Source organism: Osmia bicornis, chromosome 8, assembly GCF_907164935.1.
Source record: "Osmia bicornis bicornis chromosome 8, iOsmBic2.1, whole genome shotgun sequence".
Lineage (NCBI taxonomy): Eukaryota > Metazoa > Arthropoda > Insecta > Hymenoptera > Megachilidae > Osmia > Osmia bicornis.
Window position 1 is genome coordinate 8317106 of NC_060223.1, and position 27276 is coordinate 8344381.

At 48.1% G+C, this 27276-nt stretch overlaps 1 protein-coding gene across 6 annotated transcripts in view; it reads right to left on the bottom strand.

The window, feature by feature from the left end:
• Window positions 1-27276, bottom strand: part of LOC114873759 (LIM domain-binding protein 2) — an 88124-nt gene that overhangs the window by 29499 nt on the left and 31349 nt on the right. For 3 of the 6 annotated variants that reach the window (XM_029182415.2, XM_029182414.2, XM_046286912.1), the window contains exon 1: window positions 11946-14346. The exons of the other annotated variants lie outside the window; for them this stretch is intronic. In XM_029182415.2, the coding sequence (XP_029038248.1) occupies window positions 11946-12796 (851 nt within the window). In that variant the 5' untranslated portion in view covers window positions 12797-14346. Of the gene's footprint in view, window positions 1-11945; window positions 14347-27276 lie in introns of those variants that run through there. 6 annotated transcript variants of the gene reach the window in all.

Sequence of the window (27276 nt, forward strand, 5' to 3'; positions counted from 1 at the left end):
GTCATCGTTATCATTGCGCAACGAAGACCACCGAGGACGTAGTTAGCTCATAACCGCGCCAGTCAGACATTCAGGAACGTCCAATCGAATGGCTAGATTTTCATCTGACTGGCAATTATGAAAGAAAAAAAGGAAAGAAAAAAAGAAACAGAAAAAACCTGTGATCATCCTTCGTTTTGTGCGATTTGAACCCTTTGACTCTCGCATGATTCGACTGGAAATTATCTATGCGTTCCCTCGCGTGAAAGCATACGTGTACGACTTTCCTATCGGTGCGTCGAGTCTTGAGTTATGTTGATTTCCTCAAGGAAAATTACTCGAATGAAGTAATTTTATTTCAGCGCGGTTACAAGTACGTATTAATTTTCGAGATACCGTCGAAACTGATAAAGTAGGCAAATAGTGACATTGAATTGTCAAGAAATGAAGCGCTTCGATATTCAACCGTTACATCAGAGCTACGCTGTTAATTGATAACGTCGTGAGTAATAAAGAGAGTCATTGTTTGACTGGTTGGCGATCGGGAAAAATAATCTGTCGTTCCACTTACGTTTGAAAATAACGGGAGGCAAACTCGTGCATAATCGCAACGATTATATACGTTGAGAATGCGTTAAGAATCGACGGACGAACCAGGAAATATGAAATTATTTCATTTCAAACAGTCGGAATAAAAATTGGTAAAGAATTCTATTCGAGGGAATACCGAAATAATCTCGCGGTTATTCGAGAGGAGGTTCGTTATCGGTTCGATAAGGCATCGTCGATTCGCGAGAACGATGATCGCGTGGAAGCGGTCGCCGTTTCGTTTCGGGACTCGGTAGAAGTTTAAATCGGGAATGGCGGGCCAGGAGGCCGTCATGCGGGAGGCGCGATGGTATTTTTATCGGGCTAAATATAGGTAAACCTCCTATACGGAACGCCATAGCAGCGTGGAGGAACCGCAGAGGGTCGGCCCGTAACTACTCGTTAACCACGTACCCCGGGGTGTCCCGTGACCGCAAAAGAGCTTCCGCGAAAGAAAAAGAAAATAAACACCGAGGGAAAAAAGAAGGAAAAAGAGCCCGACCGCCCTGGGGCTTGATTAATTTTTAATCGAGGGACACGCGCGCTTGGTGTCGTGAATCGCGACCGAGCTCTTTCACGCCTAAGCGTTCACTGCATTTCCCTCAACAAACTCCCGTCCTCTTTCCAATTTACTCGTTTATCAATTGCAGTATTCGTTATTGGTTTAAGGAGCTCGTAATTTCTTCGTTTAATCGCTCAAGTAGTACGAACGTTATATACGTCCGACGAAAGGTAATTGTAAATCTAAAACTGTGTCGGAGAACGATTACTCGTTTATGAATTAGCTGAACCCTCGCGGCGAAAGGGTTAGGAAAAAAGGAAGAGATCACGGCGCGAAGGGGATGATTCGCGTGTCATTTACAGCACATTATCCAGCCCCGTAGGTGACCGCCGATTCTCGTTCTTGTCGTTCACGCGTCCACAGGCCGCGGTGGGGATTTTTGGAAACGGGATAGAAGTGACCGTAAACGGGCCACAGTGTGTAATCGTGCCGTCATAGGGTGGTGTCCCGCGACCGCAGAAGAGCCTGCACAAAGGGTGGACATGTAATTCGAGCCCCGATCCGAAGCGTCGCGTGGCCATCGAAACTGCAATTTTTTTTTTCCTATTTTCCCTCCCTCGCTCTCTTTGTTTTTTGTTTTTTTTTTTTCCTACCTCCACCCTGCATCTCGTTCGTTCACGCGGACGTTTTATTTTTCAGCTGGTTCGCGGCGATATTGACACGAGTGTCGACGATAAAAACTGATCGACACCGCGCGTCCACTTCTACCAGTTCGATGATTGATGGCCAACCCGGTCGCGTGCTTCTTTCCCTCTCGTTCTACTGATTCTATGACTTATAGAAATCCTCGATGAAAATCTTTGAGCAGTTTTGACCCTAAATAAATTTAACCCTCGACCTTCGAAAAATAATTCCATATCGCAATGATTTCCTATTGACCGATTTTCCCGTAAAACCGTGCAAACCGATTTTCAGGTGGAAACTACGATATCGGTTGAAAGTTCAGGTTGCTCGGTGAACTGGAGGTGGTTCGTTCTACCGGATAGCAGACTCCTTTAGCGGTTTAATCCACGCTCGCGAAACTACGCGCAACTTTTGTCGAACTTCTCTGCTCGAGGCGAGTGTCTCGAATTAAGGGCGCAGACGTCGTAACGAGAAACTTTCACCGAGCCACGCGACAGCCTGACGTTCCTCTCTTCGATATCTCGAAGGAAAATCGCTCCTGATTTTTCCGGCCGAGAAAAATAAGAAGAGTGCAACAGGTTCGAGGGGATCTTTTCCGCGATCGACAGGGAGTATCGCGATTTTTCAAGGGTCCCGTGGAAACGGAGAAAGAGGTAGAGACCGATCGTTGATGCAGGAAAGTATCTCGACTTTCGATCGCGTCGACCACGGGCGAGGGACTTTCAAAAGTAAAAGTTACCCGTTTCTGCTTCAATTTCTACTCTCCAATAATGAACACCTCGTTGCTCCGACGTTCTTCCGTTTCTTTGCTAATTTTTCTGTATCTTCGTGGTCCGTTCGCAGGACCAAATAGGGAACTGGGTTAGTCGAGTGGTACCAAAGTGTTTCGAGTTCCGTTCACGATTTCGTAGGTCGAATATGAAATACAATAAAATTCGATATAGGGGCTGGTGGGCGTAGATAATGGACGGGCACGGCGATTCGCTCCACTTTTCGTCGACTCGAGAATCGAGCATCCTCGCGGTTGGCCGCGATTCCAGGAGAAATCGAGAGAGCAACTCTTCTCGACTGACTCGAACGTTTGTTTCTAACGAAGACATTTCGCTAAAGAATCCTACTCGCGTTTAGAACACACCCGAATTACTCAGAAATTTAAAAAAAGAAATCATTTAACGCTAACTTAATGATATCGCATTCGTGTTCCTCTTTCTGGCAACACGTTTCGCACACGATTCGAGCATTTTCCCGAGCAACAGAACCCAGTTACAACTCGAAGAAACACGGGACGAATCGTTGCAAGAGTATCCTAGCACGAGCCAGTGTTTCGTCTCTTTCTCGAAGGAGCGGTGTAAAAACGCGGCCTTGCTCGGCACGCGGTACATGCGAACTCGCCCATCCAAGCTGATTCATTCCAAGGCGCTAGAAACAACTCGAGCACGGTGCACCGAGAAAGACTGGGACGGGAACGCGGAAAAAACGCGAATCAGAAACACAAAGTAGAACAGAAGGATACTCGCGACGCTGAACCATGGATTACGAGCGGGGGAACGCGACATGAATGAACAAAAAACGATTCCAGGAGATTACGAAGGGAGGGAAAAAAGGGATTACGGTGGGCCAGCAACCGATAAGTCGAGAGAAAACCCCGTAGGAACGGAAGCTACCGAGAAAGATGGGAAATAGGAGAAAGAAAGAAAGAAAGGTGGACGCGTATCGGTTCGAAATTCTTCAAGGTCCGTGCATCGTGTCTGCACGTGGGTTTCGTGGAACGACCAGCTAATAGGAAAAGCCTTTGCTACTATTGCTGTTGTGCAGGACGACGAACTCGAGCATGGTTCTGGCGATGGAAAGAACGTCGTTGCTACCGCCTCGTCCTTCGTCGACGAGTCGCGCGACTGCGCCGTTATAAATGCGGCTTGCGGTCGGAAATACGTGGGAACCTGCGGGAGAGGAGGCTCTTTTCCTTCGAATGTATTGGCGTGTTCGTGGGCTTCCTAGTGTGGGACCGAACGGAGCTGCCCGTTCCAACCTACTTTTCCAAGTTCCTTTATTCCTTTGCTATCAGTAACGTTTGTAACCGTTAAGCGTACCAAGAAATGGCACAGTTGAAATATTTTCCAAATTAAAAGGGAACGATGTTTAATTAATTTTATAATAAATCTGGGTGGAGGAGTGCTATTAGATATTAATCTTTGGAAAAGCTAATTGGAAGCGATCGGAAGGAAAGTTTGTTGTACAAATGAAATTGACTTATAGCTTTCGCTAGTGTCAGCCGTGAGACGGTGTTGTGTGCGCAACGTCCCGTGGGAATCCATACCCGACCGCGCCAAGTGCGATACAAAGGCGATCCTCCCGCCTGCCCTATGAATCCCTTCCGTGTTTTTCCACCCCAGACCACGTTGTTCCTGATTCGAAGAGGAATCGGAGAGAAATCCTGGCCCGGTATTCGACATATGGCGTCGTCGACAGAAGTGTTGCTCGATTTAGAAACTCTCGCTCCGTCCTTACAATCCTAAACCTTTCTCTTTCATTGTAAGCGGCCGACTGTTACAAGACGAATAAATGCAAATACCATTCGGCGTACACGGAACGACAATGGGAAAGCGATCTAGAAATTCAAAGAAAATACAAAATTTCTAAAGGATCTAAAAATAGTAGCCTCCTTATGAAATCGCGTTCGAGGTTTGTTCAACGACTTTCTCGAACTTCACCGCCATTCGCAACTTCGCGAACGTAAACGTCCTATACAGGACGGTGAAAGTTTTCCTTCGCTGCGAAACAACTAGAATACCACTTACGCAATCCGAGGCACGAGTATCGATTCGAAAAATGTAAACGAAAGACTTGCTAAGAGACATCGGAACGAAACAATGGTTAATTTTCGAATGTATCCAGAAAGGGATTGAGAAATTTCGATCCGAGCCCCGTCCGATGAATTCATTTTACCTTTCTTCGAGCAGTCCCGAAAGATCCGGACCGAAAATGAAATCATCGTGGAATGAAGACGCCGTTCCCGGTGACCTCGGGCACATTAGTGAGATCAGTTCTCGGTAGGTGATCACAGCGAGAAGGCACAAGCAGATTTGGCCCCGTGTGGACCACTCGAAACTGGTTCCTAAAAATGGTCCAGAGGTGTTCCACGCGCGACACACCGTACAGTCCGAGATAAAACGTCGCTGACGGAAGCACGAGGGACGATGGTTGGAAAGGTGGAGTCTACCTCCCACCGTTTCCATCGTCATCGTACCATGTGACTGGGTTACGGTAGCGCGTCTACGTTGCTCGGCATCCTTCCATGGATAAAAGAGGCCGAACAAATCCGGATTATGCCGCGAACTTGGACCATCCATTTCGACGGTTCACCCACGTGGCCCACTTCTAACGCGCGAAAATTCACGCTGACAGGAGAATTTTCAAAGATACGTTGATAATAGGAAAAATAATTCAACTATTCACCTTCCGATCTGTTCTATACTATGAATCTTTTGTCTGTTATCGAATTACGAAAAATATGTTGCATGTTAAACGAACGAGCTATCACGACAGGAAGTTTACAACTACACGGTCGAGAGACGATTACATTTTCAACAGATTAAACGTTGCCGATGGTGACCTTCCGGTGACGTAACGTCGGATGTCGATCTTACATCAACTGAAATTCAAATTCCTCTGACGCGATACGACGATTCCGACCTTAAAATAATACTGTATCAAGAGATCTTTTCTTTATCAGGGAAACGAAATATGGTTTTCAAGTTGGCCGCCAATAATTTGCACCCTCCGTTCGAATCTTCCACGCCGTGGAGAAGGGATTTATAAGCTATCAATTTATGGCGATTTTTATTGGCGAAAGGATTGAAAAATTCTGGTAAAATCGTCGAGTCTCTCGAAAAAGTTTCACGTGGAATCTCGAGACGAAAATTCGAAGAGCGCGAGAGAGGATGGCTTTTCGTAGTTTCCTGCGGCTTGAAGGGCTCATTCGAGAACTGCTTGACGACGAGCCACGCGACGTACCTTTCAAGGTGAACGGGATTCGTCTTTCGAAAAAAAAAAGGGAAAAAAAATAAAAATCCGTCCGAGGAATAAAGTGGAGGTGCTCTTTCTTCTCCTTCTTCTTCTCCCTCTCGCTCTTCCTCGCGCATGTTCCGAGAGCAGTCGGCTGTACGCGTTTCATCGACACGCGGGAAAATTAAAATCAATGGGAAAAATTTCGAAAATCGAAAGATTTTGGTCCCTGCCTCGTTTCTTATTTCTATCTGCTCGATGCTTTCTGCCAAAATATAAATTCCCCGTGTCGTGTAACAGCCGAATGATGCGTAACCAATTAACACTTTGAACGCCAAGCTAAATTTCTCGAAAAGCACATAACTTTATCCCCGATAAATCTCACCTAGATTGGGCGTACATCCAAGCATTTAACAAACATATTCCTGCGACAGTTAAACACCGATGAATTTCCAAAAACAAAGCGGAAGCCCAGCACCGACCATAACCTTCCTCATCGGGCAACCTTCTTTCACCGGTGGCCGGTCGGCCAGCAGTCTGAATCTCGCGTCGGAAAAAAGGAAGGAATCGCGATCGTGGCTGAAGGGACCACATCATGGCAACCGGACCTAAACGCCTCGGAGAAACTGGTCGAACGACATTTCCCGCGTCTCTCACAAGGTGCCGTGTGGTCAATTTCACCGGCAGGATTCCGCTTTCCAACTTCTTTCCTCGACTTTTCTTCGTCCACGCGTTGAGAGATACCCTACTGAACGAGGAGGCGCGAAAGGTACAGAAAGTGGATCTCTAAAAGAGAAATCTAAATACGCCTGTACAATTATCGATATCGAAATAAAGAATTTCTTTTCGAAATTACTCGAAGAGTTCGATTATTCAAAGTTTCCTATCCCTAGTACGAAGTCCAAGAGGAAGGAGAGTCGACAACAGCTCGAGGTAAGAATGCCTGCTGCGAGCTGAGGCGAGAGAGGTCCGAGCGGAAAGAGGAGAAATTCGAAGAGGTGGGAGATAGAGAGGAGAGGGGCGATACAGTAGGGGCGGGAGAGCAAAGAGAGAGAGGGGAAGAAGAGGAGGCGGCCTTGAGAACGCGGAGAGAGCAGAACGCGGGTCTAAGAAGAAGAACCAGAAGAAGAAGAAGAAGAAGAAGAGAGAAAGGAGAGACTAGCTGAGCCAACTCCAACGCCAACGAACTGCTTCACTGGCAAATCACTGACGGTTCTCATCCCAGCTTCGATTCTTCATCGGTGAATTAATGAACCGAGGACACGTAGGAGCGGCGCTCCACAGAGGCGCGGCTTTCTCAGCTCCAAGGAACTCTATACTTCGCCACACGCACAATGACACTTTTCCCAAAATCGTGGATAAAAGTCATTTGGTCTAATTAATTTATGAAGTGAAACGTAAACTTTTGATCCTACGATGATCCTTGCAATTCCCCGGACGAAATTCGAAAATCATTTGATCACACAGAGATTTAGACGATTTAAACGGTGTTGCTAGAGGCTGTTGTAACGTTGCACAGGTCGCAGATGCGAAGCATTATGCAACGACGATGATGTAAGGATCGCGACGTAAAACTGGGAGATCCGGAGACGCGAGTGCGACCAGTACGCTACGGAGCACGATTTCTTTGGTCCTACCTTCGTTCAACGTTTTCTCATCTCGATTTCATTTCACTGGCGCGCGTTGGAAACGATCTAGAGAAGAGGGAATTCGTATTTGGAGTAGGAGCGTGGCTCGCGGGATCGAAAACTAAAACGGAACACCTTGAGATCTCCGGAATTAGCTGGCAACAATCGACCGCGCGAACGATCGGATCCAAATTCTGAAATTCTGGCAAAGTAAATTATCAACCACGCGGAAAGCTCCATCTGCTGGATAGAACGATGCGAACGTAAAGATTCCAAAGGTAAATTTTTCAACGTACGCTGCGCGAAGTTAGATAATTATTCCGGTGACTTATCGCGGAAGCCAAGGAAACGGAACGTTCGCAAACGCAATCGTCGTAACGTCTCGGATCGGTGGAGCACTGTTTTATGTAACGGATAGGAAATATTTCGAAGAATACATTTCCTCCAATTACGCGACTCTTAATGCACCACTGTTCGCGGTAATGCAACGACGAGCTGCCGGAACTGATGTTGAAATTGGAGGTTTTCGAAAATGGTACCTAATAAAGTATCGTCGTTTAATGATGGGTATCGCGTGAATCAATATCGAGACGGGATGAAAATGAAGATGCAAATTCCATCGAGCTAAGATGCCGAAGAATTGGTAGAAAGATCGCGTTGAGATCCACTGGGTCGTGAGTGTGCGCGGCGCAGGTAGGTCGGTTGAACCCACGGCTCTCTACGGAATATACAGACACTTGGCGAGATTCGCGAGGTCACGTGCTGCATTTGGACAGCCAGTGCTAATTTCATTATTTATAGCTTTAAAGCTTTCGATTTGCCGATCGACCATTATTCCACCTCGCGATTTCTACGATTTTATCGCACAGAAGGAAAATGTCCAAAAAATGGACCCTGCCCCTATTTTGAGAAGAAGATCGAAAGTTTCGAAATTAACGCGTATCGAGTTAAAAAGCTCGACGACGACCGGTTGAAATCGATGATCGTTCGCGCGGATTCGAGCGATAACAATTTCATAGTTGGATAAACGACTAGCGTTATCACGCCTGGACGAGAAACTAGCAGAGATTCGAAGATAATTGGCCCCGATTCCCTCTGTTCCCCCGTTTGTTCCTTCGCGACGAGCGTCGTCGTTTCAATGGATTACCGATCGACGAAGGCTCGCGGTTCCTTGATTGAAAGCGGATTCTCTCGGTGTTGTATCCACTCGAAAAGTTGCAGACACTGCGGCGCGTCCGAGGTGTTAACAGCTGGTTTCGACGATAAGGATCTTCGCGGTCTGATAAACGACCGAGCAATCCTCTCTGTCTCTTTCCCGCTTCATCCTCTTGCGGCCTCTCGATGTCCCTAAGGGATTTCGCGTTACGAATACAAGAGGATTCGATTGACGTATCCGTGGATTGAAACGATCGGTATTTACAGGAAGAAATTCCTCCGAGTGCTCTCTCGTTTGCTTTGAATTTTAATTTACATACTCTTTAGACGATAAAAAAACTGGAGTAACCCGTTCAAGTGAGATCATCTTTGTAAGGAAAAACTTTCTTAATAAAAATATCTTGAAAATCGTATCTCGAAGTTCCATTTACCGGTCTGTCAAAGACTATCGACCAAATTGCACCTGTCGCCAAACACCTGTACATCCAAGTTCCTAAGGTAACCCATTGACTAAACGAGTCCTTTCTACCTCTCATTGTCACCTTGTCATCTTCTTAAGTTCATCCCTGTTACGCTCCCTCTCTTCATTTGACCAGCTTCCTACTGTTTTCTGAACACGCTCGGATACGCATACCTAAACCTGAACCTGGGGATTAGGTTCATCCGCTTCCTGAGCCGTCAGGCCGAAGGTTTGAAAGTAATTGGAATGGACGGAAGATGCTACTGCCCGTTAAATATCAAACTAGTCTCGATCTTACTTGAATCGTAATGAAATAAAAATCTGAACGTTCGTCGTTAGAAGGACGAGCGTGTGCACGCACGTGCATTCCACTTTTCAGGATTGCCTTGAACCTGGCCGGTTGCTCGAACAGTTTCACGTGAAACTGGAACCGTCCGACGATACGGCTTGATACGCTACCTGCACACGACTTTATGCGCTCAGCCCGCCAGGTATCTCCTCCTCGCGTGCCTTCCTTTTCCTTTCTCTCCGCTTCTTCCATCGTTCATCGATTCCTCGAGCACCGCGGCGTTTACACGAACCGCAAAAACCTCGCCAATTGCACGTTTGATCGTTCGAACCACTTTTGGTCCGTTGCTTGAGGTTTGATTGATCGGAAAACGCGCGGCAACTCGCGGCAAGACACTTGGAAAGTTTCGTTTCTCGATCCACCGGGTGCATCCTGCATTTTCATCGCACTTTGCACGAAAGATTCGTTGTTTCGGGTTATCGCTACGCTCGTAGAAAGGTTGAATAATATTTGGAGCGCAGAAATTGACGACGCTCGCGATACGAGGGCCTCGCAACGAGCCAAGGTGTCGATTCAGTTTGTCGCAAAGCGATCAAGGTCCTTCTTATCCTACCGAGAGGCCGCGATAAGATAAGCTCGGTGACGCCGTTCGACTTCCGACTGCATGCTCAGTCTCTCTTTCCCTCCTGTTATTTCTCCATCTGTTTCGTCAACTTTTGCTCTAATTTATCGTAAACGCTTATTTTTCACGATATTCCCTTCGACCATCTTTCGAGGGTGTTTGGAACGAAACGTTTCGACGAATCGTGCGAATGTACCAGCGTGGAACGCTTTATGTTAATGAACCCTGGCGATTACCCAGACGGGGCCAGCGAACAGGGAGATGATGTCGAGCCGATAGAGACGTCCAGACCGGATACGAGGAAGGTCGAAGGAGAAGAACCGGATAATCGTCACCGTGCTAGCCCGTGCACCGGCTTTTCTCTTATCGTCTCTGACCCTACCAGTCCGGTCGAAGCGTTCTCCAGACGAGGAAGGAAGTCGCGTTTTGCCAGCGTACACCTGCGTCAAAAGAGGCGCCTCCCACCTGCGGGCCACCTGAACTTACCGATAGAAACCCAGTCCGCGAGACTTTCAGAATGCACCTGACTCTCGCGAACCGTGCTCCTTTTTCGCCTGTCCACCGCGATAATTGGACGATAATACACTGATCGATCGTCGCTCCCAAAAATGGAGCTACTACTTTGAAATTCATCGATGGCCCCGGCGAAAGTTTCCAACAACCGTTATCCTCGATAGCCACGCGAACTGGAGTAACTGCTCTGGATATCATTTCGGAACGAAAGTTGAAAATAATCGTAAGGTTAGAAGCGAGGATCACTTTGTTAAAAATTCAAGAGGGTATCGCGCTGAACGCTTTCATTGAAAAATGATTAACGTCGATGTTAACGAGACAATTCGGTGTTGAACGAGAGAACAATTCAGCGGTGGCCAGGTTTCGAGACACGTTCGACCGCGCAACGGTCACCAGAAAGATCCTGGTCGAGCTATGATAACGGATTCTCCGGGTATACTGTTACTACGCCTGAGAGAGCGTACTAGCGAGAGATTGCTGAACGATTGGCACGGAACGAGAAGTATTAGGCTGTAAAAGAACCGTCTGAATCCGGTTGCGGCGAAAAATTTCAAACCTTCCTAACCGTTCATATCGCGTTTATTTCTTATTATTCAAGAACCACAGTGCGGCGCCTCCGTAAAATTTTCCCGCCCAAAAGTGTTCGTTCGAGTGAGTATCGCAGTTTGAGAATCCGCAAGTCTCAGCGAAGTAGACAGAAAGCAAACGTCGCGTTTCGCACGGAAATTTCTTCGTCCACGCGATACGCTTTCTTCAGGGTGGTCGCGTGACCCTTTTCTCAAAAGAAAGCACCGCCACACCGTTCGGTAAGCTCTTGCACGATCGCACGACCGGTGCTTCGCGTGATAAAAAGTTGTTACGCTCGATGTAATGGCGGATTACTTATTTATATCGGGGGGCTTGATCCCCCTAATCGTGCTAAGATTGATCTGAACCGTTGTCGTCGAACGGTAAGAGGGTTGTCGCGACCGCGTCCAATGTAAATTCGTCACAATGCGAGCCTATTTTTCTCCCTCCCATTGAGTATTGCACAGCTTGTACTTGATGAAAAAGCTTGAAGAAATCCGTGAAGGCTAAATTGCCGGCTACGTCAAACTTACGACAGAGGGAACAGACTTTACACCAGCCGTGAAAATGAGAGGTTACACGCGGATCTATGTAGATTTGCATAAATAAGCAAGCGAAGTTTACCGTTCTCCATTTCGAACACGCACACTGTTCGGGATAAAAGCTTTGTCTGTAAGCGACCACGTGAAATGTCCACGCGACCCTTTCGCGTAACAAAGTAAAAAGATCCGTCATTTAAGTCATGCCTATTAAATCGCACACTTTCTTGTTGAAAACCTTGCTACGACACGCGATCGACTGATTTTAACCGATAAGCATTAACCCACCGACGACCGTAAGCGTACTGATACGCCAAATGATTTATCAGAGATTTTCGTCGAGCCGACGCGTAACGAGGTTAATCGTCAGTGGGTCAAAGCGAAGAATAAGAAAGGTGGCGATGATGTTTTTACCTGAAGTAGTGCGATCCAAATGGCGAGCAATAAAAAGGGTCGTTGTGCATATGCGGTTGTCCGGGTACACCGGGTCCTTGGGGATGAGCATGCGGGCCCATCGGGCCGGTTGGTCCCGGACCGCACATCCCGGGTGCACCTTGCGGCTGCATACTAGCCGGGCCCATCATGCCTGCGGCTGGACCCATGGGATGCGGTCCAGGATGATGGGGCGAGCCAACCATGTGAGGACCAGGATGATGAGGATGCGGCGACGGTCCACCACCGCCCATGTGCGGATGAGGCGCGTGAGGGGAACCGGTCATCATACCGTGAGGTGGCATAGGGTGAGGACTCGGAGAGGCTCCGTTCAAATGGGGCCCACCAGTGACACCGCCGTGAGGCGTCGGTGGACCCCCGTGGGTCGGCGTGGTAGCCGGTTGCGGTGGCGGTAAACTAGGCGGTCCGGTAGGTCCTGAGGCCGCTAGTGGCGGCAGCGGGCCATTCGCCATATTGTTTAGCTGCGTCAGCGAAGCCGCCGCCGACGCCATCGCCTGCAAAGGATTCGTGGCGCCGTTCGTCGTGTTGACACCTAGTCCGCTGCTGTTGATACCCTGACCAGTGTTGTTGTTGTTGTTGTTGTTGTTGCTGTTGCCGTTGGTGGCGGAGCCAGCGGTGTTGGTGGCGTTGCTCACACCGCCGCCGAGAGATTGCAAGGAGGGCGGCAGCGGCGGCGAGCCGGCGGGGGGCGCTGCCGGGCCCCCGAGGCACCGGCCCGACGGACCGGGGGCGGTTACGCTGCTGGGCGCTACCGGCACGCCGGCGTGCAGTGGTATTCCACCTGGGGGGCGCTGTGCCACCCTTACCGGCATCACTCCCCCCTCCACGACGCCGTTCACCCTCTCCTCGAACTCCCGCCGGCTTGATGACTGAGGCTACGAGCGCGGGAATCTCTTCTCTACTACTCGATGCCGTGCAACTTCTCCTTCGCTGATAGTCCCGCTCAGAGATTTAGGCGCGCTGCCACCGAATCCTTTTTTTTTCCCCCCTTTCAATTCCTTTTCTTCAAATTGATCGACGCTCGACGACTCGTGTACACGATCAACGATCGAATACCAATCTTATTTAGAAACTCATCGATCACTCTGAGTAATCACTGCGAGCGGAGGTTCACCGTGGTCGATAAATCACTGCACTTCGCGCGTATACTTTTCCTGACGTGAACTCGAGCAACCACGTGCCCTTGGTACAGGCGCTTCGGACGGAAGGGACGGCCACCTCGTTTCAAGTTTCTCGATATACTCCTACTAGCAACACTTCGAATCAACATTCCTCGGACGAGTCCATCGTTGAACGCCGGTGTACTTTTCTTTCACTGGCAGGATTCGTTTTGTCTTGTATTTTTATCGCAGCCCACCCACACCAGGGTACACTCTTTCGATTCCTTCGATTCTGAATCGAGAAACGGCACGGTAACGCGTGCCACCTGTTCGCGTCTATCTAATCACCTATGTGCGGTTCCACCACCGAAACTTCAACATCTATGAAATCTGCGCGGAAACGACGCGTATCCTCGTCGAGAGACACGGTGCACTATTTCAAGCAATATATCGTCGACGCACTGGAAAACTCCGTTTACCATGGAATCACACACTTTGGTCAGCCTGTTTTTTTCCCGCACAATGACGCTGAACGCGAAATATCGACGATCACGGTTGCTCGTTTCGCTCGACTAAACTATTCTACGGGCGAGTAACTAAGAGCTAAGCAGCGGTAGTTAATGGCAGCGGTCAGCTAGGGATCCGCGGGGGCACGTGGCCGTCACGTCGTCGGCGTCGCGGTGCGCACCTACGTCGCGGACCAACGCTCCTCGTCTCCCGCCGCCCATCCTGCCGGCCTTCTTCTCCTCCTTCGGGCAACGCTTGCCACCGATTCCCCGCGGGAAGCTTAGCATCCCGTGTTGCCCGTTGATCTCTCAGTCGCCGCTTGCCGAGCCGAACGCTAAGCCCGCCTGAGCACGCTGCTGCTTTCCAACCGGATCGCCGCGTTCCCGCATAGTCCGCGCGACGAAAGCTTACTTACGAAAAATAATCGAGCCCACTTTTCTCGTCGATTACGCGAACGCCCCCGGCCACGATTTCCACTCCTACAAACGAAATTGCCGCCAGACGACTATCACAGACTAAGAACACTGCAAGCACCGCGATCACGCGCGCGCGCGCGCTCCTCTACACAAGATTACCACCAAAAGTGAACAAGAGAAGGCGAAGAAGAAGACGAAGAGGCTTGGAGGAAGGTACCGAGTGAAAGAGAGATAGGCATAGGTGGAAGAGGAACGCGGGACAACACACGTAGCAGCGTGTCACGATACAAGAAACGACACCGTCCGCGAATGCCTGTACACTCGACGAGAGCAATCGCGTTACTGCGGAGCAGCAGGCGTGGAGGCGCTGCGGTCGTTTTCGAGCTTTCGAGGACAGACACGACGCTTTGGAAGGGGAGAGCCACGCGAGGACAGAGGGTGGGGGAAAGTGAAGCGGAGCCACGGCGAAAGGAGCGTCGGAAGAGGGAGGCAGGCTCACGCACGCTTCGAAAGGTGGGGAGCCACGTGAGCGTCCGATGCCCGATGCCCGACGATGCCCGCCGTGTCCACGGAACCGACGCGACCAGACGCGAGACACGACGTGCCACCCCTTGCTACCTTTCAACCCCTTTTTTTTATTTCTTCCCTCGCCTTCACCCTTGCTTCGAATTCTTCGACCAACTCTCTTCAATTACCTCGCGAGATCCCTGATAATTTCCTTATTCTTATATCAAACCATTTGCAATTATCATAGAATGCATATATTGAGAAATTATTGGAGTAAAGACTGTGTGGTAAATCTGAAAGAAAAGAAAACGATAGCTGCCCCAAGGGATAAGCTTTTCTATTTGGCAAACGATCGGCGATTGAACGAGAAGCCGTACGTTCGTCAAAGTCCACTAAAAGGCGGTTTCACTTTCCGTGTGATCCAAATCGCCGGTGGTCCCGAGAAAACTGCGGAGGATTGATTCCGTTAAGATCACAGAAGCCCAGAAATCCGATTTATCGTGTTCGGGGTCAAGTTGAACGCATTTGTACGGGCGTGATGAAGAAGAATGGTCTACTGCCTTGACGCGCGGCGCGTGCGAAAACGACGACCATCGCTCCTACAACGTTCCACCTTATCAACCTTTTTCTTTCTCCAAATTGAATCATTCGAATTTCATTTTCCGACTGCCCAAGGCTTTCGAAAAGTCTGCAATTATAATTCGATCGATCAAAGAATTAACAGCGTCAAAATTAGAGTACTTTCTATTCGAAAGACTCGAAATTTTCGCAATAGACTTTCCCTGCTTTTTTCCTCGCGACCATTTTTCTTCATCCGGTTAATCTTCTCTCCGGTGCAACCGACTCGCGAGACCGTAGGATATTTCCTTACCGGACAGAACGATATCGAGTCGATTACTTTTTAATCCTAAGTTACTTCTCCGGTAATCCGGTTATTAAGTCGTCCCGGTCTTTTTCGAAACTAGATTTACGAAAAAAATGGCTCGTTGAAAGCTCAGGAATCCCTTCGTTCTCGGCCCTGAATTTTAGTCGAATAATAATAAGTTTAGTCGTAGGATATTGCTCGCTGCTCATTTCATTCGGATGCATTGAAAATTCTTTTCAGAAGCGGGAATAGAAGCTACTCCAGATCGTGAAGAGCGCGTGGAACAGGTTCGAAACGGTACAAAGCTAATAACGAGGCCCTAACCGCGACCTAAGGAACAGGACAGACTCAGGTAACTCGGTACTCCGGCTCGCAGGTAGAGTTTGAGACAACAGGTATCATTGTCCGAGGGCTAGCAGTGCCGCAAGGCGAACGTTTTACAAAGCACTGGAAATTCCAGGTACCCTCCCTCTGTCCTTTCACGGAAAATAAACTTTCCCTCCCCCTTGGTCGCCTCTTTTATCGAGAATCATCCAACCGGCTGATACACTTTCCACGATATACACGTTTCCTTCTTCGTTTACTTTCTTCGATTCGCGATACTCGTGCAGTTTCACTCGTACGTTCCACGAAGATGGCAAACTTCGACGAATAAGAGAAAAGGTACTTAGTCTAGTGTGTACCTTTTACTTTCAAGGTTCGTCATTGAAAGTTTTATTGTAGGTCTATTAATTTTCAGAGTACCGTTAGGTAGGGTCAGTCGTTTTTCGGGTGGTTTTCGAGTAGAGGAATTGAACTTAGTTTTGCAACTGAAAATATCATAGACTTCTAACGAAATTTCCTATTTCTACGCGTGGGTGGTTTCTGGTCTACGCGACGACCTTCTAGCAGAGTTCGGTCCTCCGATAGACTACCAAGAATTCCCTGGGACCATTAATCTGCTGCCTGCGACACCCAGGGCCCGAGTCTCGTTCCCTCCCCCTTTTTTCCCTTCAGTCACCCCCTCCATTTCGGGCCAGGTAAGCGTGGCCCAGACCGAACCGTGGCATTGTCCGAGAAACGTTGGTGAAACGAGTCAGGTTGTTGCACCGATCAGAAACCACTATCGCGACCGGAAGCTACCACGATCTTCCAGTTAAACGAAGGTAGGGGGTTAATCGGTCCGACGAGAGGGCGAGGTGCGTCGATTGTCCAGTAGAATACGAGAATAAATTAATGTCGTGAACGATTGCTTTCTGTCGTCTTTTTTAAAATGAAAATAGGGGAATGGTTATGGTGAAAGTACTTGGGATTATTTAGGGTGATTTGGGTTACGGTTCGCTCAAGGGTACTTAAACCTTTCAGGACAAGGGACAATGGATTTTCTAAGTAACATTGAACAGTACTTAGAACGGATTTAGTTTATGGGGAGTGATTTTATAGTACCTGAAGAAAACTGTACTTCAAGAAACTTAGATTCCTCGATAATGATAAATCAATCACTAATCAAGTGTCCCATCAAAATATCTTAACGAAAGGTGGTAGTTGGACGATCCAAGCAATTTTCCATAGGACAGGTTGATCCAGACGGTCCAGCAATGAACGTTCAGGTGACTGGTGAAAAGTTCGTCAGGCAAGAGAAGAGAAGAGAAGGTAAGGCGAGCAGACCGACAGGCGTCGCGCAAGAAGGAACAATTAGAGGCCAAATAAAGACGAAGAAGCGAGTCACAGTCGAGCGGGTTCGCAACGAGCGTGTGTGTGATTTCGGTCACGCCGTGCGCCTGTACGTTGACCCCCGTAGAACCAGAGGAGAGAACGGAAAAAAAACGAAGAAACACGGGTGCAGGCAGCTGAAAAAGGGAGAGAAAAAGAGCGGGATCGCGGCGGAAGGGAGAGAAAGAGGGAACTGAAGAAAGGTGAAGTAAGAAGGGGGGAATGTACGAAGGAACGAAGAGAGCATTTGCTCCTCACCGTTCCTTCTTTCTTCCTTCTCTGCACGGAGAGGGTTCCTCGACTCGCCTCGCGGTTCCAACTTGCTCGTTGCCACCACCGTGCGGAGAAGCCGAAGTAACCGAGCAAGATGGAACCACGATGGTGCAACGAGGAGAAACCATGCCGCGAAGAAGCTGGTAGGAAGAAAGAGAGCCTAAGCCCGAGGAGAAACGTTCAGAAGGCTGAGAACTCATTCGGAGAGCAATCGAGGTGTACACCGCACTGGATCGCCCGATCCTAGGTCATTCGGACCCAGCGTTAGATCCAATTCAAAACTGTCACGCTTTAGGTCAATTCAGAAATGTTAAGAAACTACCCCTTCGCGTACAAAATGCAAATTTCTGAAGGGATTGCGACAAAGGTTTCGATATCAAGGAATCATCGAACGGTATCGAAAACAGTACAAAGTGGCTTCTTTAAAGTAGAGTATCCTGTCGCGGCCGATAAGTAATCTTGTACCGGAACACTGGAGGCGTGGATACGAGCCCTTTAAGGGCAGTTCACGTGTATTCGACATGCGTATTACGCGTGCTCCACGGGATTTGTCACGCGCCGGCTAAACCTGCTCTCGCGATTACAAAGACCGCTCGAAATCGCTTTGTATTTCAATTTTAATTCTAATTCATGCGAACCACTTGTACTCTATGTAATTTTCATCGAGAATAAATCTAAATGAACCTAAGATACAGGGTGTTAGGAATTTACAGAGTATCGGGTGCGAAGACGCAATCTCGAGTCTCTGTGAATCAGATCGAATGGAAAGTTTGCTAGATCTCGATGAGACTGGTGTTCAAGCTGTGGCGACGATGTCGCCAAGGAGTTAGCGGACAGCTACGGGTTAGATTGAGGCTGATCGGGTAACCGCTAAGTATATCGAGCTTAGAGTACTTGAACGAGAGCCATCGATGGCCAAGGGTGCGATGCTTGTTTGCTCAATGACGCTGGGCTACCGAGGCGTTTACCGATCTACAGGTGACTTTCCTTATTCCTTCGGCCTGTCTCCTTTCCTTCGACGATTAATTGGCTTTTTAGGGCTGTTACGAACCGCAACGACGACTCGAGTACAAGACAAGCTTGTAGGGTGAAATTGAAATTCATTGTGCGTCGAGAAGAGAGCGTAAACGATGGGATAAGGAAAACGAGTTAACCTCGGTTTCCTCTGGAACTAAGTACCACTTTCTACTTTAATTCATCCTATTTTTCTTTATCTCCCAGGATAGAGGGATAAAGAAATTGTTTAGGGAGGGGAACGTATCGAAAGAACGTCGCGGAGGAGTAAACCGGTAATCTTTAGAGGTCATCTAATTATGCGGTAAAACAGCGTTAATTCGCGGTTAATTTCTTAACGAGATAACTCGTTGGCAAGGGAAAGGGTGGCGTGGTTAGAGCCTCTAATGGCTCCGCGTGGCTACGTCCGGCTAAATGAAAAAAAAAAAAAGGGAGAAAAAAATAAAACGACGAAAGAGGGAGAGGAGTGGATGAGAAAAGAAACGGCGAGAGCGGTGTGTTAATTAATTGGCGCGTAATTAAAAGCCACAGCGATACACCGTTAGTTAGCTTGTCCCCCGAGTCGATACACTTCAAAGAATCCGTGAAGCTGAAAGATATCGGTTTAGCAGGCGCTACCCCGCGACAAGTAGACTTCCTTTTTTCCTTCTGACACAGAACGTGAAACGGTGCGCGTGAAAAATCAGAGTAATTAAAAGAGAGAGGACAGGATGAAGATGATCGAGTGGACGGATCAAAGGGTGCGCGGATGATTCGAAAAAATTTTTGCCTCTGATCAAACACTCGACACTTTCCGTCGAGCACCGACTCTCTTTCCTGGACACAGTTTCATGTTCTGTTGCTTTTCGTCCTGAATGTCGTTGCTCTTCGACGATCTTGAAACTTCGAGATCTGTATTTTCGATAATATTTGAAAATCGTACTAAATCACACTATATTTCTATTGCCAGAGATATATGCATTGAATTAACTAAACTTTGTACGAAATTGTTGAATAAATGAAAAAGTACAAAATACGAGTCTTCAATTTTTTTTTTTACTACCTATCAATGTTTGAGCACAGGTAGAAAAGTGGAAGGGTTGCAGAATCTTCCATCAAAATTCCCGCTGTTTCTTCCGCATCGATGCCCATCGAAATAATCGATGTTAAGCCGTGCGTGGGCGGGATAATCCGCGTTTACAAAGCGCGAAACCGCGCCGAACGTAAAGATCAAAATAATTAAATGTCGCGATGACGTTACATCCGTCGTCACAACGGTCCTCGAGACGATACTCCGAAGCGTTCTCTTCTCGGAGATCATTAAAGGGACGAGCCTGACGAAGATCCACTCGACAGAAGCACAGGTGAAGAAGTTTTTTCTTCTTTTTTTTTATTACAAATATAGAAGAGAATCGCTTCACACTTTCAATCGGGGTCGCTTGAAAAAAATTGATGCGGTACGATCAAGATAACGATTACGAATCGATAGGCGTGAAATATTCATTTCGATAAATGATTTCGAAGAACGATGGTTGAACAAATTTTCGAATTCGAGTTTATTATTTGAATAGGAAAAAATAGAATCGTTTGCGAGAGGAAAAGCGTGATTTAGAGTTTGGTCCAGGCGTCATAAATAAGATTCATAAGCCATGCTCGTATCTATTACTTTTACCGCTTCCCTCAGCGGCCGTACGAGAAAAAACGACGGAAAACACGTGGGATCGAGGATTCCTCCGCGGAAAAGTTTCCCCCTTGCTTTTCGCTCCACTTTTGGCCTCCGAGATTATTCCCAGCCGACTTTGAAAGTGGCTACGAAGTTTTTACGAGCACGTCTTCTTTGATACTCTCAGCCGTCCCCTGTTTTCTAATTATACACCGATCCTAATTACATCGAACGGTTTGAAATCAGATACAAACTGTACGCGTTTAAATAATTTTTCGAATTAATTACCTTAGCTGAAAAAAACTAAATAAATCTCATCTATGAACCCAGGACTCGTGTATTAAACATAAAGAATATCAATCAGGTACGATGCTACTGTTAAATCATCCCTCGTGAAACAGTCAATTCATTTGTCTCGTCAAGAGAGGAGAACCTCTTGCAGTTTTCGAAATTCACAGCTGAGAACCACTGGCTACGCTCGGTCGAGTCTAGCGAGGGGGTGAGGAATGAAGGAAGGTGTGGGTAGGGGTGGGTAGACCAAGAGAGCAAGAGAAAGAGAAAAGGGAGAGAACGAAGCAGAGTGAGATAGAGATGAAGAGAGAGAGAGAGAGAACGAGAAATAGAGAGAAGGGTGCCGTAAGGGGGTTGGATGGAGTAAGAGGGGGGGAGCAGAGGTTGGTGCCAGGGTAGGTTTTGATCAATATCTCGCCCCCACCCCACACCACCCTTCGTGACGGTACACCATACCCCCACCAGAACCCCATCACCCGACCACCATGAATAACCAAGACCATATAGCGGCCTGCAGATTAAATACATCGTGGTACCATACGATCAAACCACCCTCGACCACCCAACCCTCCCCCTCTCGTACGTGCCCACCGCCTTCACCGCCACCTCCACCCACCCTCGACAACCCAACGACCCTCCTCTTTAACAGCTACCACCGCTTTCAACGTCGTCGACCATCGTGTTCCCGTAAGAACGACTGATTTGCCGCACCACCGAGCCGAAAGGGGTGGCCGTGAAGCGACGCAAGAGAGGTGGCCAGGGTGTGGTGTGTCCTACGTCTACCTACGTGTACGCCTGTATACGTATGGGATACGCACTAGCTACGGAAACCCCTTTTCCTCCGCATTCCGATCTCTCGCGTTTTCCCACGGGACTTTGCCCGTGCAAACGTACGCGGCAAGGACAACGTCCCTCGGGGGACAGTTTTGCGACACCAGCGGATCGCGAAACGACGGAAAAAGAACAACGTGTCCACGTGTTTCGAGAAAACTATCCGTGACTACGAGAGGAATGTAATCGACACTTTTCAGCTGAATTTCGCGACAGACGTGTCTTTGGTTAAAAATAATTATCAGTATCCGAGAATAATGAAATTTAGAGAGTAGAAGGGTGGGGAAGCAGGCTCGGTGGTTTGCTATTAGGCGCTAATTTAGTTGTAAGCTGTAGGGTTGTCAGGAATGAAAGGGGTCCTCGGGGACGATGTTCACCCTGATGGAGAAGCGTTCCTCCTGTTTCTTTAAGGAACGCGCATTAAAAGGGGATGGAAACGGACACGAAAGTGTAAAGAAATTCTTGAAATTTGATCTACACCGTCCCTCTTTCGTCCTGTCGACCCTTTTCTTTAAAAGTCACCACGACAAACTTTGCCAGACTTATACAGACGTTATCTCCTGTACAAGTCGAACCTTTCGCTTCTTCACCCTCGACAAATTGTGCCCGGCTCTATTTCCAGTGAAATTCGAAAGGATGGCACGATTAGTTTGACACCTTTCCGTCCCTAAACGCTACTCAACGTTGTACATACATGCTTTCGAGTATGTTTTAGCAGCCGAAAGGGTTGCAGCGATGTAATCGCGTTCGAAAACCTGTAGCTTTGCAGCAACCCGATTCGAGATACGGCGAGCGTACGTTGCCGCGCGTCAATGCTCGCGTATAAATCAAGTATAAACAATGTACGACAAGTATTAGCATTTCAATGAACGGTAGCGAGCGGCGGTAACGTTAATTTATCAGACGACGATATGCTTTTTACTATAACGCGTTACGATATCGCGTTGCTCACGTGGCCCGGTGCGTTGCGTCGCCACTTGTGTGATAACCGACCTCTTCGTTATCCACCGGTGGGTCGGTGCGTTAAGCGATAACGCTGTTTATTATCATCTTCGTAACTAATGCTCCGCAGTTAACCGTCTAATCTGCGACCAACGTATATCTCGCGCCATTAGAGAGCACATTTTGCAATGACCGCGCCATCTGTCACGAGTATTTTTCAACGACGAACGGTATCCTTATCGGTGATCCGTACGCGGACAGGTGTAAAACACACACCTTACTTTTCGATCATTCTACAGAGAGTTCGAGTCTCTAGAATTAGAAGTATTCGCACCTGATCGTCCATGCCGGTGATTACCTACACCTTCTCATCGAGTAAAAGTTTCACGCGCGATAAAGTCCGCTGATCCGATTAACACGTAATTGGTTAAGTTTCGACACGGTGAGTTTCCATCGGGAATTAGCGACAAGTTCATTTGCCATCGGTGTACCGCGCGTAAAAGCGCGACCTTGTTGGTCGTACGTTTCGTTAAAAATCATTAGGGACAAGGCGGAGATGTTCGAAACGACGAAGGGCAAAGAATTTTCACAGGGAACAGACGCGTCGAGACGCGGCCACGTCGCTTTTCCAGCCGCGATCGCCTCCGCTTCTAAGCGCATCACCGCCGACCGGTCTGTACGCTGTTATTGAAATACTTGCTTAGTACTTATTCGTACAAGTATTCGCGATCGAGCAGAGATGATAGGGCGGGATGAATAATTCGAGGTATAGTTCGCGGGAAACTATCGAAAAATCGATCTGACCGAAGTAACCGGGCGATCACGGAACTCAAGAACCCGTACAACTTCAAAAGCGGCTGTTTGTTGTTTCTCGCAGATTAGCAAACAGGTTTCCTCTCTGACAGACCATCCTCGCCGCGGATCTCTGTTTATTCGATGCACCGGCCGTGTGCAAGAAAGGAATTACCGGATTCAATCGAACTTGCTACGTTTTCATCGATTAGTGCCAAGATGCACCGTAGGAACCATCTACCTCTGCTTCTTCCTCGCCAAGCAATCGCCAAGTTTCGCGGCATCGAGGAAGGCGGTCATTTGTATAAACAGCTACGTCATCATGGTTCCGAGAGTTCTAGCGACGTTCACGCTTCGAAAATAGTACCGTGCACGCTATGGAATCAATTATTCCCTAGTGACCGGCGTTCCTGTGCCAATCAAATGTCCCTAGGTATCTCGAGACGTCCTTCGGACACGCAACAACAACAGGTACGGAGAAATGACTGGGAACCACTTCAGGGTATCGGTCTCTGGACATTTTTTGCAAAGTTACGCATTCGCTGATGAAATTGTTGGAAAACAGTGGGTGTATCCAGGAACGTAGAGGATGAAAAATGAAAGGAGCCCGTTTAATTTGGCAGAGTTGGAGCGAAAAGTGTTCACCAGGCAGCGTTTGGTAGCGGTAAAGCCAAGTCGTCGGTGACCGGCAACCCGAAGTGATCCATCGCTTTAAGGTTGAGCCCAGGTTCGTTGGTTCGCGGCTACGCCGTTGCTACTCAGGATTCCAGTTCCCTCCCCCTTCCCTCTGCCCCTCACCCAGGCCATCGTTCGTTCCAGCTCGGATTCCCGCACCCTCCGGCAAACCCAACCCAACGCGCCGGGAACCTGTTCCGCCCTTCCTCTCTCTTGTCGTTGTCTTCCTCTCTCCTCCTCCTCCTTCTCTCTTCTTTCCTTCTCTACAAACTACCTTTCTTTCTCTCGCCCTCTCTCTCTCTACCCAACACAAACACACGCACACCACTCCTGTTCGTTCTCTCTTTCGCTCCTACGCGTTCTCTAGCGTCGTGCTGCTGCACGTCTACAACCGTGGATATTACTGTTGCGTGTGGGACGAGGAGGGAGAGAACGAAACCCGGAGAGGGACGCCGGTGGAACAAGAAGAACGAAAAAGTGGGAGCGGGAGAGAAGGAAACAAAGTTCCGTGCACGTGCGTGTGCAAGAAAAGAAGAGCACCAGAGGAGTAAAGAGGGAAAAAGAGAGTAGATCCTACTGGAGAGAGCGAGCTGAGAGGAGAGAAAGAAACTCCGTGCACGCGCTGCCATTGTTTGCAGCGTGTGTCTTTCTAGCATTTTCTCTCTTCTCTTTCTCTCTCCTCTCCGCACCTCCGCGTTGCTTCGTTCTTTTTACCGTTTTTTTCTCTCTCCCCCCCCCCCCCCTTGCCCCTTGGACTCTGTTTTTCTCCTTTTTCTTCCAGTCGTTCGCTCTTGTTCCCTCTTTTCGAGGGGCTCTCCCCCGTTGCAGCTTCTTTTTTTCCCGGTTTCTGCCACGATTTTTGCCTATCGGAGTAAGCTAACCAACCGAATGGACTGTCGCAGCGACGAGGTGGCGCGAAAAGGATAGAGGAGGTGGAAAAATCGACGGAGGACGCAAGGTTACTGGAAGAAGGACGTAACTGGGCCGATGATCCTGGCGGAGAAAAAGAGGGAGAGACAGTGGGAGCCTCATCGACCTTTCTTTTCAGGTGCTGCGCTTTTTGTCTCGAACAAACGTGTCTCTTCTCTCCTACTACTCTCTCTCTTCTTGTACAACACATTTCTCTCGCTCTATGCTCGAGTGTTTCTAACGCCACGGGAGATCGGAGAGAAGACGTTACGAGGACGATGATCCCCGCGAGAACCGTGTTTCCCGCGCGCAACCAACCACGCTTTTGGCGGGAGATTCGAGCCCCGTCGTTCCCCGCGACTTCCAACTGCAAGCTAGCATCCCCCACCCGTCGAACGTTGAAATTTTCCGATCGACCTTCGACGAACGATGTATAAATTAAAGTTTAAACGTACTGCACGTCGAAGGAGCATCGAAGCGAAGGCAGCGTACTGCACCGAGCATGCAACAACACTACTGCACTCGCTCCATCGTGAAAAGGACGGACGAAGATTTTTCGAGCTTACCACTTCTAAACCAGTTTCCGTATACGCGTTCCCTTCCCTCCGAGCCCTCATCGTAGATACTCTTCTTCTTCTTTTCTACGACGCACAGCGTTTTGCACGGTTGTGTCGGTGCGAGGAGCAAGAGCAACAACGAGAGAGGGAACCAGGGAGATGCAACACTCGGACACTCGGTTTTTTCTGTCGCCTTTCAAACAGGTTTTACATTCGGCCAATATTGTCGTAGTAAAGTGTTCTTGTTTACCGTGTCGATAAGCTTGTCGCGTATCTTTTAAGCGGGTGCGCTTGTTGGGCGCCAATGGGAGCGAAGAAACCCGGGCCCGAAGGGGAAAAAGGACGGACCGCGCGTTCGAAGGGAGACGCAGGGTGACTCTTCAAGAAGAGTCCGAACGTGGAACGAAGAAACTGATAAAGAAGAAGTGCAAGAGGAAGGGACAACGAGGTCTCCACGCAGGAAGAAGGGAAAGAAGAAAAGTGGCAGGCCTACATTTCGGGATGTACACCGGACGGGGAGGAGTTCTTGTTATTTTTTTCCCCTTTCGTTCCTTTTCTCTTCCAACGATTGCTTTTCATTTTCTTCTTTTTCAACTCGTCTCCGATGTACCTTTCCTTTTTCTCGCCGCTTCCTCGCTACCGTCCAGCATTTTTCTTCCACGAGATCTTCGTCCTTCCTTTTTGCGTCACGCCACCCCTCTTTCTTTTTCTTGCCCTTCTTTCGCTGTGTAACCTGAAGAATGGTTGCGTCACTCGTCGTCGAGAGCGCCCCGTTAACGAAACGTGTCGACGACGCTCGTTCGTTTAACAACACGATTAATATGCAAACTCGTGTAGATGAGATCGCTCGTCTATAGGATTTAGAACGAGTCGACGATGAATAAAAGTAGTCGAGATTTATAAACGAACGAGAGAAAAAAAATTTAACCCCGTTTCTCAGCAGATCGAACTAGAGGATTAAGAAAAATGAACGAGAATAATTTTCCAAAATTTTCTGCCAATCGCGCTCGGATGTCTCGCGAATGCAAACTGATCCATAGATCGGTGTGCAGAAGTTGAACACAGAGATCGCTTTCTACATCGAATTCCCTCCCGTAAAGCTGGACCACAAATATCGGAGGAATTGGAAACTCGTCGATGGCGTTCCAGTCAGGGAATGCTACTTTCGTCAAAAGTGGAAGAATACGCGTAGCGAGGGGAGAATTCGAAGGCCTAGGGTGAGGACGCAGGATCAATTGAAACGCGCCATTACGCGAGAGAACTAAATAACCATGAAGAAGTATTTCCAGAGAATCGAAACGAATGTAATTGAAAATCAATTTTATCAACGTTTATAAATGTTTTTCAACTTATCCAAAGGGTGAAACTTTTCGTCAACAGATTCTCCCGGGAAGAAATAATGTAAGGTATGCATAAAGTCGGGTTTATAAGGAAAAACAGAAGCAGAGAACATCACCGAAACAACGGCGGAACGATGTCAGCGGGGCAAGCACGTGAATTAAGCGACGTTGGAAATTAACCCCCTTAAGCCACCCTCTAGATTTACCCCAGGTGCTCGTCAGTGTCCGACCCTGAAACCGTGAGCGTCGTAAACTCGCTGGCTCGTTCGTTTTACTGTCGTAAGAGGACTGGCCTCTGGAATCCCGTATGGCATTCGAACAGCAAGAATCGTGATTAAACATTAACAGGCTACCCTCTTAGGATTCTTCCAGCCTCTACGTCTCTGATTCTTCGCTTCCAAGGACCGTCATTAAAATCTATTAACCGGTACTCGAAAAAATCTTTGTCTTCCAGGTATACCAGTACTCTTTTTTCGCTATACAAATTAGCACCTTGATGATCGCTTCATTTTATTATAAAATAGAGCCTATAAACAAAGCCCGTTGGATAAGATTGTCTTTGAACAGTTTCACTATAGATAGTAAAGCTTAAACCTATAAATTTCCTAGTTACGACTGATAACTGCTACGCTAGCTAGAAGTGGGCCGAGGAACCGATTATCAAAGTCACGAATACGCGACAGTGGCCATCAAAGCGTTAACATCGAACGATAAATAAATTTACAACGAAACTTCTGCCCGGTATCGGAGAAGCTATCTTGGAGAAAAACAAGTTTACGCCGAAGCAACACGATCACCTGGAGAAGTCCAAGCGACCACTTAACCCTGATCGAGTAAGATTCTACCATAATGTAGAACGATAGGGTTGACTCCTCTTCGAGGAAACTCGAGCAACTTTCTCGGATCACCAGACGGACGAACCGGATCGACATCGATCGC